The sequence below is a fragment of the Hetaerina americana genome, unplaced genomic scaffold, assembly GCF_022747635.1.
Source record: "Hetaerina americana unplaced genomic scaffold, ioHetAmer1.1.p SCAF_2, whole genome shotgun sequence".
Taxonomy (NCBI): Eukaryota; Metazoa; Arthropoda; class Insecta; order Odonata; family Calopterygidae; genus Hetaerina; species Hetaerina americana.
In genome coordinates, this window is record NW_027286763.1 from 16,382,823 (window position 1) to 16,398,929 (window position 16,107).

A 16,107-nucleotide genomic window follows, 5' to 3' on the forward strand; every position below is an offset into this window, starting at 1 on the left:
AAATTGCGTCGGACAGTTGTTGGTGGTACTCGCCCGGGACTTTGCTCAACATCGTACGAGCATTCACTTTTAGTAAAGACAGAAAGGCATTTCCTTTCCCTGTACCTCCGTTCGGGTTATGACCATGATTGGGCAACCAAAAAAATTCACAGCTTAGGTTTCTATACGGGGCTGAAGGTTTCAAGTAAGAATTGAACCAGGAGCCATTAGGTTAGTAGCCGAATACTCTCACCACTAGGCTGCCACGCTGGATGCGGTTCTGCAGTTCGAAATTCTGTTTTCTGGTCACCACCCGTAACAGACAACAAAACCCCATTCAAAACCCACAATGTCGTATATATTCATGTAAAAATCTTTAAAGCTTATACATAAATGTAAATAATTACATTGTGTATACTATTGACATAAACGTGCACCTACGAATAAACCTTATATCTATTAGCGTTTAATCTTGTCCTGACTTATAAATTAAATGTACTCAAATTTCCATCGTGACATGATCGGGTTGATTCCTGTGTTCATATATATATATATATATATATATATATAATTGTGAGTGTCCTTTCTTTATGTCTCTATATTCTAAAAATCTACATCTGTGTTTTTATATATTTGTGCGTCGCCGAAGAGCGTTCCATTTCGAAGATATATATATATATATATATATTATATATTTATATATATACACACACACACATACACACACAAGTGTACATATACAATCAAATTTATGTGGGTGTTTAATTTCATGCTAGAATTTCATTCATAAAAATAGTGAGAACTGTTTTTATTTGTCCTATTGCAATAATAAAATGTATTTATAGTAATTAGTCCAAAAGATAAAAATATGAGTACGGTGACAAGAAAGAGCAAACTGTTAGAAAAACGAATATGAAAAAATAAGTGCCAATACTAAAATTAAAAAAAGATTTCATTCCGGAACTCAAGTAGCAAATCTACAACAAGTTTAATATCTTTTAAAGCAGTCTGCCAAATCATCAGACACTTAAATTGCATTGACCCCGTGAATTACAATAATGTTTTGAAATTTTGATTGGAGGATACGCTTGAGTGATCCAAACTAATTTTGCTCCCTCCTCAACATACTCCCTTTGCACCCGTCTGATCCAGTTAAACTCAAGCAGAAAACCACACACAGGGGAACCCTTTCTCAACCAAAATTTGAAATATATTCAACAGGAAGAGTTAACCGAAAGAAATGAAGCCATCCGCGTACGCATACACTCTTTTCTCCTTGCATGTTTAGAGAAAAGGCTTTCGGCTGAAGAGCTTATGTGTGTGGCGTAGCAATGGTCTGATTGCAGCTTCGGTGCCCGTGTGGAGTAGTTCTGATTGGTCGTCTACAACGCGCATCGCTGGCACCACAGCCCAGGATTGCAGCTCAGTGTGGGTAACTCCGATGCGTCGGCCTGTCTGACGAGGCGAATCCTAAGTTCGCGTGCTTCGGCAGATTTCAATCGAAGTACAGATCGCGATTGTTCCATGCAGGAAAAGCACGCCGTGCCCATTCGGTCGGCGGGAGAAGATCTCGCCGGAGGGAGGGAGTGGTGGGAGTAAAATGGATTCGAAAGCGCGGCCGACAGGACATACGGTATCCTGACAAAACACTCATCCGGGGCGATAGACGGCTACCCAAAACACTCCATCTGGTTATCATAATTACATCATTTCCGGATGGTTGCGGACGTTATCTCGTCGTGGGCATCGCAACACACTATTGGGCATGCCCGCTTCTGTCATTTTACCACTGCATTATCATTTTCTTCGGTAAATCACAGTCTTGTGGAACATAAGGGTGCTGCATTTAATCTGTGAAATGTTATTTGGTGGAATCTCTGCATAGGTAATGGTAAAAAGTTAGACGAGATAACATTCCACAAGTCATACAATTGTGCATCAAGACCATGCTTTTAAGTTAACTTGCAAAGAAATATTCCGGGACTATAGAATTTGAACTGTTAAATTTTTTTAAATGTACGTAGCGTTTTCTCAGCCATCGGCATGAATCATAACATGCATTTGTAAATGATATCATAGCTAGATGAAGGATGCGACAGTCTAATCGTCGCTCCTCAGTGAAGTGAATGAATTAAAATATTAATTCTGAGTGAAACGCCATTGGAGTGTGGAAAGTTTTTTTTCAAAAATTGCTTCTTTCCATTAAAAAACGGAAATGTTCATCCAGCTTGGATGTAGCCTATATTACTCTTTGAATGTTTACCCATTTAAAGAAAAAAATTAGAAGCCCAAACTTCGCCCCTTCTGAGCGTAATTGGTCCTAATTGAATTGAACATGGAGCTAGAAGAGAATTCCGAAGATGAAATACTCAAAGTGAGGAAGAATATACAAGACTAGAAGAGGAAAGGACATCATGGAGAATTCTTCGGCAAAGTAGAACTATATGGATGGGGCACACCTGGAAGCACAATGGATAATGGCAGGGAGAACTGAAGGGATGATCCCGCGAAGAAGGCCATGAGTAAAGTACATTAGACAAATTAAGAAGGACGTAAAACGGAGAAGCTATTAGGGAGTGAAGAAATTAGCAATGAACATAGACAATTAGAGGGCTCCAGTGTACCAGTCTTAGGATTGAAATACTGGGGATAAGGATGAATCATGTCTATCCTTCAATACTCAAAGTATATTTTTTTTTGTTGTGCCCTTTCTAGATTGGTAACTGTTATCACTGAGAATGATGAAGCCCTTAAACAGTACTCAATCATAAGATATAATACAGCAAAGCAAAAATACAGATTTGTATATAAATGACAACATCTTGATAAACCTTGTGGAATTGCGTTAGAAAAAACTAATTTATTAAAATTTTACTTAGGCATTCGTACGTCCAGATTTTTATAATTATATGAAAGAACACGGTTTTATATAAAAATCTCCACCCGTCTTTTATTCTAAGGCCATCCGGAGAAGTATAAAAGAGAAAGAGTCTATTGAAATTCTGTTAGTTAGTAATTTTTTAAGTTTTTCCTTCAATGATTGAGATTTCTTCTCCTCATACTGAAGTATTGCTTCTTCAATGTAATTTGGATTTCTGATACACATTGATTGAAATTAACAAGGATCCATTATCCCAGATGAAAATTTATAAAAGTAGAGTTCTTCCAGTTTTGGAAACAATAATTGTTCCCAAAAGCTATCAACTCTTTAAATTTTTCCCGATTGGTGGTTACACGACCAGGTAGCGAGACGCGGTACGTGAAATTGAGCCGGGATACGGAACTGGATATTATGTCGTTGAGTATTGTTGAAATTTCTGCTTTCTAATCTATTTTATATATTGCAATCATTTGTTGGACAATTGCTTCGTCTAGTTTCAGTTCCTTAGCTGATTAAGGTCACATGATTTCTAGGATACTGTCGTCACCAATCAACCCATCGGGAGTATCGTCTAGGCGTGGTATCTCTCTATCAATAAATTTCCAACAGGATTCCACTGCAAGGCCGGTGGCTGGCTCAAAATCTTTTTGATCTAAGATTTCACATTCCCTACCTTATACAAAATCTTATTTTTCCTAAGTTCCATGCATGATTCATTTCGCTATATCCTCACAACTTGTACGTGAAGGTATGTTGCAAAGTCATCCAAAATACGAAGCTGCTAGACCTTTTCTTCTTATCTTCTCTCCAATGCCCGATTCCAGATTGTAGAATCATACTTCTCTCGATTTTCACTATATCTTCATCAGTCTTCAAAAGGTTGCCCAAAAAATTGCACGTTTCCTTTTCATAGTGTATTAAAGATATATCTTGGCGTTAAGCTTTTCGCTCATAAGAAGATATATTATATTTTACTTTAAAATTTAACTTCCTGGATTTAGGTTGGATTCGTTTTCTTGCACACGTGCAATCCGCTTTCAATATGCGCGTTTCAGTTCTTATCGTGAATCGCCAAAAAAATTTGCTGTGAGTTTTTCGCAAAAAAACACCTGTATTGTGACAAATGACCGCAAATCTTCCTTGGTAAGTCGACGGTGGGCGTAATTTATTCGTTTTCCGCCAATCGTTTTAGCAATTATGGAATTTAAATGCTCCATTGGGTTGCTTCCGATATCATGTATAAGGTTTCTGAGGTGCTAATTCAAATTTCGGATTGGCTCTTCTAACTTTGGAAACATTATACTTGTTTTTAAATCAGGATAGATATTTTTCTTGCAATATGTATTTACTTCTGAGCAAACATAAGAAGCATAATAGGGATGATCTCCACAGGCATGCCGTGAACTGTTCTCAATATCATCTCGGAAAAGCTCAATTTTTTCTTCGAGGCTGCCATCTTTAGTTTTCCTGTTTTGAACATATCTTTTGATTCCCGCCGGATTGGGAAGCCATTTGGAAAACAACCGGAAGGTTGTTTTCCAAATGGCTTCTCAAATATATAGTATGGTTCTGTTTTCGCCAGATTAATTTATTGCAGGTTTTGGTGAGTCTCTTTAACTTGTTGCAGAAATTTCTCAATAAATGATTTCACATTCTAATTTTTCTGCATTTAAATTGTCTTAAAGGGGTGACTTCAAATTTTTTTCCATACATTACTGTCACCATCCGCAATGCGATTTGCAGAGCAAACCTTTAATTGATCTTCACTCGTTTGAAAGCCTTACACAGCAAGAGCTCGCAATTTTTGAAGCACGGGTACATCGGGGTCTCGATCTTCTTAGATTCCGAATAAGTACAGGTTATTCAGGACTTATTTTTAACGCCAAGGAAGAGTAGCTTTCTCGTGTAGTACCGCGCAATACGTAGCACGCTGGGAAAACAAATAAGATTCTAAATGATACCACTAGATCTTTTATCAAACCATTTAAAAGCAAGAAACTTATCAGACCACTGGATGCATTAAAATTTTACGTTAGGACCTCATATGTATTTAAACCCTGAACACAGTAATCAACCCGAGGGTGGGTTTGGTAGGTGATAGTCGAGTTCATCCAGTGCGAAGCCCGATGGCATGTGAAATTCACATATCAGTGAAGGGGGGCCAGTTCCTTTCCCTGTGCCGGTTATGGCTTCCCAGGAAGAATTGGTACCCGAAAAATCACGTAGCTTTGGTGGAGCTGCGGGTGCCCAGAGAGGCTTGCCTGGGAATCGAACCCGGGCCCACCGGTCAATAGTCCAACGCTTTACCCCCTGGAATACCGCGATCTACATACATGCATATATACATAAAACTTATGGATAAGTCTCATGGATGCGAATAATAATGTCTAGTTAAGTCTATGTCAAGTTAGAACTGGTGAACAAAAACACAGAAACAAAAAAAGATAGAAACTCACTCGTATTCGAATTTTCGGTGGTCAATCCACCTTTCTGAAGAAAGAGAGGAAAAAAATTCCTTCCTTCTTTTCCTTGAGAAAGGTGGCTTGACCACCGAAAATTCGAGTACGGGTAAGTTTCTTATTTTTGTGTGTGTTTCTGTGTTTTTGTTTTTTTCGCTAGTGCTAACTTGATTGACATTATATGTATGTGTTTTACACACACACATACATACATGTATATATATATATATATATATATATATATATATATATATATAACAAACTTTGACAGCAACAAACAATATAAGAACACATAAAAAGATCACTCACACGTTATTTCTTGATCACTTCGAAGGAACTCAACTCCGCCTTCATCGGAAGAAATAGAAGTAATGACACATATCTTTCATTATTATTAAAAATACACATGTGCTGATAGACAGTGTCAGATGGCACACAAGTCCCAAATAATCGCAAAAGATAATAGATAAAATCCAATTCCAAATTATCTGCTTTCCTGACGTTCCATGTGGAGAGGGTTGACGAGAAATTCACATCCATCGTTTGAGGCCGACGAGATATTTGCCAATATGGGATATTCCCGGTGATGTATTAAACAAATGCGCGGAGCTGGCTTAGCGTAGATATTTGGTGGACCCTGACACTGCACACCACTGCGCTCGTAAGCCATAACTAATATGACACAAAATCCTTAGTCCCAATATTACATATTAAGATAGCCCATGATTGAATGAACACTAATTAATTTACCGTGACCGTATAGGGATAGGCTCCTTTTCGGCATTTATCATGTGAACTGATCCTTTTTTGAGGGTGAAACATGTACGGGGAACATATGGACAAGCTAAGAAAAAAATAGGATTTATTAGAAGAGTACTGGATAAACATGATGATAAGGTCAAACAGAAATATGTTTCGCTGGTTAGGCCTCATTTAAAACATGTTACAATTATGTGGGATCCCCAAGAAGTTGGATTAATTGACGAATTAGATCGCGTGCAGCAAAGAGGAGGTAGTTTTGTAAAACTTTGTTTTGATAAAATTAGTAGCGTATCCAAAATATTAGAGGAGGTAGGCTGGGGATCACTATCGGAGCGAAGGTGAAATTACAGATTGAAGCTCTGGCATAAATAGGAAGGACGTCTCTTTAGCAGGTATGTTGAAAATGTATTATTACATATAAAAAATAAAAAAATATATTACATATTAATATAAAAAAATTACTTCGTTAATTCCACTTTTTAACTTTCATCCAACGGATATTGGTCTATTGTTTCGCGCCTAAATCTGCAGTGAAATGCTGGTCGGATCAGGAGTAATGACCATCGACTGTAGGAGACACACCTTTGCTAAATTCGAATAAATGCCGAAATGTTATCTATTTGATGTCCATGTTACTTCTCTGCGGTTTAAAAATATATAATGGTTGACTTTAACCGTCGCATATCCTCTGTGGTATTTCTGTTATTTACGCGATGTTCCTATCGATCAATGCATTCCTTGCGTCATTAAAATTTCACGGTAAACAGCGGTCACCCTGCACGGTCACCCGCCGGGCACTCCGTGAACGGTTTAACGCGCCGCCGGAAAGGAAGGCTCACGAAAACGGAGCAGCTCGGTCGAAATCCCTTCCTCCATTCGACGTCGGAGTCCAAGGGTTCGTTCACCCTCGAGTGAACGCCTTTTTGTTCCATGCACTTCCGATTTTTCATCTTTTCCAGTTCCTTCCATTGTCGTGCCGTCGCCGGATAGCGTTCTCTGGGCGAACGCCGCGGCGGAAATCGAATGGTTCTCGGCGAAGGGATGGCGACCTCCCACGCCTCTCCGACCCGGTGGGTGGGGAACAATCGACCTGGGGGGCGGAAGTGGGGCGCGGGAGTGAAACTGGGTTTGGGACGGAGCGGAAGTGGATCGCTCGGGAAATTCGACGGCCGCGTTCGTTGACGAGGAGGGGTCGGGGGCGGAATTAAAACACTTTCGCCCTCATCCTCAAGGGTTCACTCCAGATTCCACCCCTTTGGGAGGGGGGAGAGGATGGGGTGTGAGGGGGGGTATCGCTCGGAGGAAGGAGACGTTCTCCCTCCCGGCTGATACAAGTGGTCGCGATTCTGGCGAAGAAATTCTCGGGAGCGAGACTTTATATACCTATGCCATGGGGATCGAAGATGGTGCGGTAGATAACGAACTGGCTTCCCACCCGGAGGGCCCGGGTTCAAATCCCTGAGGCGGCAGATGTTTTTCAGTGGCATCCTGATCTCTACTTGAAGTGCTTTGTGGAGGGCACTTTGAATGAGTGCGCCATCCGTCGGATGGGGCGTTAAGCTACGGACCCCTAGGTGCCTTCCGTTGAGAGTAGGCAAATGCCAAAGCTGGGTTTCTCTCCACTCTTCTTTTCCCATCCATTCCTAATGGCGCAAATGACCTTAGCTGTCGGTCGCCTTCCCTAAATACTACAACTACTATGCCATGGTTTTTTTATCGGTTTAGGTTTGCAGTGCGATATTTTACGAGCCTCCAACTGTGTCACTAGGCTTCTTTGTCCTCGGATTCGATATGCATTTTTCTCCTCTTGATGCCGGCTGTCGTCTTTTAACGGAGCCCTCCTCCCTAGAGACGTTTCCTGGTTTGAAGATGACCTCTCATTTCTCCGTAATACCTGTGATCAGGAGGGATTCACGAGAATAAATTATGATTAGTAGTGTTCTTTGATACTCATAGGTTAATGTGAATTTTAATGAAGTAGATGATACTAATGGCATTGTCTTTAGTTTTTCTTTCAAATAGTTCAAAAATTAATTTGGGTAAATACAAGCATCGTTGATTTGTAATAAGCTTCCATTCAATGCATTATGAAGTTGGGCATAGAAAATTGATGTTTCACCCGATTAAAATGTCATTTTTTGTTAGTTCTGTGGATGTGGACGAATCAGCTGTTGAATAACACAAATTCAACTAATGTTAAAATAGGAATTTTCTTTAGAAAATAAGGTAATCTTCTGCAGGGACTCTAAGGTTAAAAATGCATCTCCCGTATTTACATTTTTCCATCTTTAACTTTATAATAAATTTATTAAGATTAATTTATGATTTTATGATGCCAAGATGGTTTCTCAGGTCACATGCCTTGCACGCCTGATAGCCATCTTCGCATTTACCATTATCTGTTTTTCGTGTCATTCTCTGTATTTATTTCTGTACTCTTTATCGAAAATAACTGAAGTGGAAGAGACGCTGGGATAAGTGTGTGAGATCCAAAAGTGAGTACTTCGAAGTGGACAACTAAGGCCTCATTGTTCTAGGTAACTTGTCATGCCTAATAACATTCGTGGAAAGATAAATTGTTTTTTTTACTTCAGTAATAATGGATTTTCACAAAGTTAATCCTGAAAAGATAGAGAATATATAGAGAAAGTCGTTGATAAGAAATGGAACACAAGTTTTATTTAACAACATTTATTGCGGATTATATTTACAAAAATGATGAATGAGAGGGTGAAAGTGGTGAAGTGCATGGATGGTGAGGCGAAAGGATAGAACAAATGAATCAGTGGCTTCCCCCATAGGATCCTCCCCCATAGGATCCTCCCCCGTAGGACCCTCCCCCGTAGGACCCTCCTCCGTAGGACCCTCCTCCGTAGGACCCTCCTCCGTAGGATCCTCCCCTGTAGGGCCCTCCTCCGTAATGGCCCCCTCCGAAGGACCCTCCGCCGAAAGAACCTGACCCCCCGTGACTACCGCCGAAGGAGGCGCTCCCGACGTAGGACGAGGCTCCTCCGTAAGAGCCTCCTCCGTAAGAGCCTCCTCCGTAAGGGCCTCCTCCGTAAGAGCCTCCTCCGTAAGGGCCCCCTCCGTAAGAGCCTCCGTAAGAACCTCCGCCGATCGAACCATATCCGCCGTGGCTCTTCACGTAGACAGGCACGGGCTTATGCACGGGCACGGGGTGTGGCACGGGGACCTTGACCGGCACGTGAACAGGGTACGCCACGGGCTTGGGGACAGGTACGGGGACGGGGTGCGGCACCGAGACCTTGACGGGGACATGCACGGGGTAGGGCACGGGCTTCTCGACGGGGTAGGGCACTGGCTTCTCTACGGTGACGGGGTAAGGCTTGGGAACCGGCACTGGGTACGGCTTGTCCACGGGCACCGCCACTGGCTTGGGCACGGGGATACCCACGTGCTTGACCACGGTGACGGGGTAGGGCTGCGGCACGGCGTACGGCACCTGCTTGGTGATGGTCACCACCTTGCTCTCGTGGACGCCGCCCAGTCCGCCCCCGTAACCGAGACCGCCGCCGCCGCCGTATCCAAGGGAGTAACCGCCGTAGCCGAGGCCGCCCCCGTATCCGAGCCCGCCCCCGTACCCGAGTCCTCCCCCGTATCCGAGGCCGCCGCCGTGTCCGAGTCCTCCTCCGAAGGACGCCCCTCCGAGGGCTCCGTAAGACCCTGAGCCTATGGCTCCATAGGACTCCAGTCCGTGGCCCCCTCCAAAGCCGCCCAGACCTCCGTATCCGATGCCGAAGAGACCCCTCTTCTCCTGTTGCTTTTCGCCCTTTGCGTCCTTCTTCTCCTCCTCTGCTGCGGAGGCGAAGGCGACAGCGAGGACCAGCAAGGCGGTCGGAATCTGCGGGGGTGTAGAGAGAGATTGTAGGATGAGGTCGTCAGTGGAATAAGGGGATTGATTTATTTGTCAAATGTAAAATACCCTTAGTTGTACAAGGTGGCTTTAGCCTCGTGGACTGTGGCGCATCGCGCACGACTACGAATGCCTGTGGCATTGTACATATGTACGGTATTTCGTCACAACATCTTGTTCCTTTAAAGCCCCCGAAATTTCAGAGTGTGAGAGGACGCTTCGGTAGCTTAATTGGCTAAAGCACTCGTCCGGGTTCGAATCCCGGTCAAGGCGAATTATTTTTATATTCTGAAATTGTTGCATTGGAAGAGGATTGATATTCGCAGCTGAATGATCACTGACAAATCCCAAAGATTCAGCATATCTAATCCTCATCGGCGATATTATTGCACAAAATATTACATTTTACATCCCCCTGACTACATTTCACTATTTACATTTTACTATTTTCAATTTCTTCATCAGTCGAAGTTTGTCAAGACTGAAAGCGGTTGTGCCAACGAAAGCACTGTGCCCAATCAGAGATTCATTCCCGAATGCCTCGTGAATCATTGCATAAGTTTCAGTTGCACTTTTCCCGACTATAAAACAAAAATCAACGCACATACGCTGCTTCTCTAGTGCCTTCATTCTGATCGATACAAGAATTTGCACAGCAAACGTGTGAAAGCTCAGACAAAAATCGCTGTTGTGCGGAGACAAGTTGCGATAGGACCACTAACAAGGCAGTGTTTTACTTCTCACAAACGCCGCTAAAAGACGATCTCTAAGTGATGGTGATTTTCCAAACAGTTCGCGCATAGAAAGGCCTGTCTTTTCTTTGTACGGATTTTGTAGTTTTAGTATCTCGTATAGCGTTGCAATCAGCATTGATATAAAAACACAACAAATCGCTTTATGGGAATGACAAAACGGTGGTTGTTTTCTCAGTGATTTTTTTTAAATTCAATTTTTGACGCGTTAAGCAGACGATTGATCGTCGAAATGTAATAAATATATTCTTTTCAATGCAACTTTTGAAGGCGTTAGGTTCCTTAGTGGTGGATTGATTGGAGCGAACAACTACAGGGAAACGTGTTCTCACCCCACGAGATTGATGGCGTCACCCAGGCGGACGTATGCGTATTTAAGATTCCTGAAAAATCATGTTTCTTTGACGACCTCTCAGTTTAAATGGGCCAGCCAGTATCCAAAGCCAGGGTGTATTTCTATTGTATTCCTTTGAAGGGAACCACATAGAAGTGCCTAATTAGGGCAGACAGAGCCATAAGATTAGTGAAGAAACACCCCATGATCTTTGAAAAGGAACTGACTATACGATCTAAAATCAGAAAATTTTGAAAGGGCCAGTTTCACTGAATCACAGTTTCTTTGTGCGCTACTAGATTTTACGGGGGAGAGTTCGGAATATTCCATTGTGCGCTTTCCTATTTACCACGCAGTTAACCTACTGGCTTCCAATTTACCTTTGCCAGGTATATTGAACTTGATTATCTTGTAAGAATGGAAATTACTGGCTGAAAATATTAAGCGAAGGCTTGAATGATCACCGTCATGCGTTTTTTGTTTCAAAGGAAAAAAATGTTTGACTCACGATTTTGGAGCCCAAATTATAGACAGCGTACATTTTAGCAGCTTTCAGCAGCACCGATTTTGTATGGGACTAATAAACAAAAAATATGCTTTTGAGAAGGCTATTGAATGTTTCCTGCGAATTATAATACTTTTATCCGTGTCAATGTATTATCAATATCGGTTTTTTCGAAGGTCAGAGAAATTATAATTAAATTTACAGGTAATTACGGTCCCATTCGCGAAATTTCGCAGATTTACCAGGGATCGCTTTGTATTCGGCATCTAAATCATACGTTTGCATGTAACAAAATGCTCTAACGGCGAGGTAAATGTTAAGTTAATTTTTTGGACGTAATTTGTTTAACTTGAAATTTGTTGACCAGTAGGTACCACCAGCGATCAAAAGTTTTAAGGAACTAACCATCGCGTCATTCCGTGCTAAAGTAAATCTAAATCGCTGAAATATTATTTTTTAGCATTAAAATAAGGAAGCGATACTGAGTTTATGAAAGGGAAAGTCTGCTTACTATTATATTATCTCTTATGCATATCTCAAAAAGAGAGGGATTCATACGAAACTCAAAATACTCTTTATCAATGCTTAGTACTGCCCACCGTTATGGCCTTCAGGATAGACTAAATAGGATATTAGGATGGTGTAATGTCTGGAAACGCAATCTCAACCCAAGTAAGTCCAGTGCTCCAACTCATTTCTGTTTTAGGTCCAAATACATGATAAATTCAACGTCCCTGAACTATGTGCCCTCATTTGAGGATCTTGGCGTATTGACAGACTTGAAGTTTAAATGACGCCATACTTCTTCTGGGTCTCACATACCACTTAGAGATCCCTGTAGACTGAAGGGGCCGTGGGAATGAAGAAATATGAAGAGAAAGGTCAAAGAAGGCACGCACGAGGTCTGAAAATCGTCCACTGAGGCGAGTGCAAGCAACATATTTCCACGTGTTCCACACAAGATGTTCTAGTTAACCGTTTTAATATGGTTATTTCGGCAAAGGGAATTTTTACAGCCGTAATGTCTTATTGATACTTATATTAATATACTGCCTGGGAAATACTAAGACAGAAATGATTCATTTGACACCTAAACGTATGAACACATATTTGAACGTGAAGCTTTCGAAAATATAAATAGGGGTTCCGATCGAAAACAAGAGGAAAATAGCAGACAAGATTTTGGGGAAATAGGAAAATACGCCCAAGAAATTAAAAAAACATAGAAATGCTAGAATTATTTCTTTCGGCTGCGGCTGAAATTTCCAAGCGTTCAATTTTCAAATTTTTACATTTGTATTGCGTAAGTAGTTTTATAATTAATGCATTTGAAGAATCAGTATCGTGCAGTAACACTTCCAATTTTACACTCGTGCGAATAAAAGCGTTACTCTTGGGGCATGGAGGATCGGGATGGTGCGGTGGCTAACGTACGAGCTTCCAGGGGGTGGCTGATATTTTTCAGTGGTGTCCCGTGGTATTCAATGGTACTTGAGGTGCTTTGTGGAGAGCACTTCGAGAGAGTACGCGGTCCGTCGGATGGGACGTTAAGCTGCGGACCCCTAGGCGCCTTTCGTTAAGAGTAGGCTAATGCCGACGCTGGGTTTCTATCCACCCTTCCTTTCCCATCCATCCCTAATGGCGCAAATCACCTCAGCTGTCGGTCACCTCCCCTCAAAACTACTACTTTTGGAGCATGTCTGCTTTAAAATATTAACGGAACTATTATGACAAGGAAGTAGCCCCTGAGATAGTATGACTATTAAAAAATAATAGCGAGAATTTCGATAAATTATCTTTTTCTTCATTTCCAGGTAGGTGCTCTTCGGAATGGTGGGCTCTACCTTATGGCAAGGGAGGTCGGGGTTGTTCCAAGAGACTTGCTTGGCGCAAGGAAGGCAGATGAGACTCTGTCAGGTGAATGATACTCACCAAGAGCTTCATGGCGCCGTGAGTTCCCAGAAGCGACTGTTTCGAGGAGATCGTTGGAAGAAGTGTGCTCACTGGAGCCTCCGGACGCTCTTATATATGATACTCCGGGGGGCGTGTGAGGCGGTCGAAAAAAGAAGTCCCCCGCAGACGACCGGTCGTCTCTCTTCGCCCGGACGTCCACTCCGAAAAGCACTTTCGTTCTCGCGCCCGGACAACTTTCAGAACAGCGATGAGCCGCAGGGCTCGGCGATTGCCCTTTCCCTTTCGACGTTTTATTATTTAAGAAACGGGATCGGGGGTGGAGGGTGAAAGGCGGCGGGGTTTGAGCGAGATGCTCTTTCCTTCTGCCGAGGGGAGGATGGGGAGACGGTGCGGTTTGGGAACGAAGAGAAAAAAAAATCATGAGGATAATCAAATCACATAACAGTGATCTCGGCTCCGACCCCATCTCACGCGGAACTCTTATTCATAGATTAGACCTGAGGGCATGATTTTAATTTATGTTTGGCTCACTGTTTTTTTCCGGATGGAAATGGGAACTTTTTTAATCTTTATATTTCGCCTCCCTGTGATTGGGGAGAAAATATAATGGTAGATCTCTAATGTCAGGGGACTTACGCATGGGTTCATGTATCATTCTGAGGAGCTTACTGGAATGGATGCGGGAAGGAAATAATAACACCACGTTCTCCGAGAAAATGGAATCAGGCGAAGTACCTCAACTTTGATGACTACCTCTCTCATTTCGAAGAGAGGGAAAAAAATTTCGTTCTTTTTTCTCGTTATTACATCTTGTGCGAAAGTCATAAGCACCTTGTCGATTCATACAATACTCTTCCTTTCCAGATCTCATGTTACAATATTCGCAAACTCCAATTTCGAGAGATCACTAGCAGGTTGTGGGGTGGGGGTTGACATTTTTCGTATTTCATCGCCCTATGGAAGAATGCGGTCTGGATCTTTCATGTTTATTTGCTCAGATGAGTGAAATTCCTCAAACTAAGTAAACTGGTACTATTAAAATGGTTAGATTTGGTCATTAATTAATATCACTGAAACGGCACACTAGTAATTATTCCATAAAGTTTTATCACTTGCATACGCTCTAACTCATTTTTCCATGTTGTTAATAATTTTTTAGCGCGCCGTAAAAGTTAATGCCTTGAGTATATTTTTTTAAATTAGTAACCATGTTGAAGAATTTTCTCGCAACTTAAATTACCTGTCCGATTTACATTTGCAGTTACATTGGTGACCTCTAGCCTTTAATTTTAGAAATATTCGCATCTAATTAGGTCTGGTTTTATTTGCTTGTTACATTTAATCGCTGAAGAGCAAATTTGATATACGCAGAATGATCGAGAGACGCAAGAATTTCTGTCATATCGCCACAGTGAAGCGTGGTCTCTATGATCGCATCATTATGATTGATTTGAACGCTACCCGAACATTGTGTTTTTGAAATTTTAGACGGAGGCAAAAATCTTATAACTCCAAATATTTGGAAAACTAATTTGCTGATTATAGGTGGTCCTTATTTGCTTTTGGAACCACCTAATTGCATACCTAAAAGTCTCTGACGGACTCAAAGTGCTTGCATTCCTACTTGAAATGAAACACCGCTGGCCTCTGCATACGTACGTGTTTGCTGGTGTGTTTGAGCGTTCATCTGCTATACCTCATAATCGTATACTCTGTGGAAGCCACTGGTCCATCCTGGAGAAAAGGTGGCGACGGATTTTCAGAGTCAAACGAATATCGGAAACGAATACTTTCATGACTCGCTCAGACGTTCGTCACCGTCATCATTTGCTACGAAGCCAAAAACATTTCTTTGGTTGCCAAGAAGACCACATGCATTTATTCCGAAACGTAAGATCCATGTCTCAGGCCTCAAGGTAAACCCTGGGAGTCTTGGAGAACGATTCTCAGTGCCTACAGGCCGGCTTCCCTGCACCAAATGGCGGCAATATCATGTTCCCCTTAGCACACACCTCTTCGACTCAGGCCTTTGTTTCAAAACGCCACCTTTCTGGTGTGAAATGACTTGCGGTGTTTCTTTCGGGCTCTGTTCATCTCCGAACGGTGGCGCGGTGGGCGCGCAGACTTCGACCGGATGTAGAGGGGGCTGGCGGAGGTCTCGCGCCTCACTTCCGCTCTCCCAGACGTGATCTCTCTCGACCGACCCCTTCGGGGCGTCCCCGGAACCTGTTCCTCTTTCCATGGAAAGAATGGCATTCCCTCTGAGTCGCTGGGAAGAATGATTGACCACGGGAATATCTTCACAGTTTTAAAACGGATTTTTATGACATAGGACATAACCAGTTTCTAAAAACAGGCGACACTTCGAATCTCCTTCTTCGTGAAGGGCTTCTTAATTCAGGTCTCTGTATTTCCAAAGCAGCGGTCCCTAAAATTCTCCGTGAATTGTAATTGGCATAATTTATTGTCCCATTTGTCAGTGAAAACTGAATTAGTGAATAACGGTATGTTATAGTCAACGATAGCAGTGATGCTAAGAGGAGGATTTAGCCGACAGGAGAACATGGCGAAGAAGGGTGTGTAGCGAGTGCGGCATGGGTTTTGGTCCAAGTGTTATACGAGTGTTACGGGAAAATGAGAAATGTTG

General features: G+C 42.2%; 1 protein-coding gene across 1 annotated transcript in view; it reads right to left on the reverse strand.

The window, feature by feature from the left end:
* The window catches only part of LOC139687577 (shematrin-like protein 2), a 42,460-nt gene extending 28,970 nt beyond the window's left edge, over nucleotides 1-13,490 (reverse strand). The window contains exons 1-2 of the mRNA XM_071584794.1: nucleotides 13,479-13,490; nucleotides 8,916-9,943 (exon numbers count right to left, since the gene is read on the reverse strand). Coding sequence (XP_071440895.1) covers nucleotides 8,916-9,943; nucleotides 13,479-13,490 — 1,040 coding nt within the window. The remainder of the gene's footprint in view (nucleotides 1-8,915; nucleotides 9,944-13,478) is intronic.
* Between the last annotated feature and the right edge of the window lie 2,617 nt (nucleotides 13,491-16,107).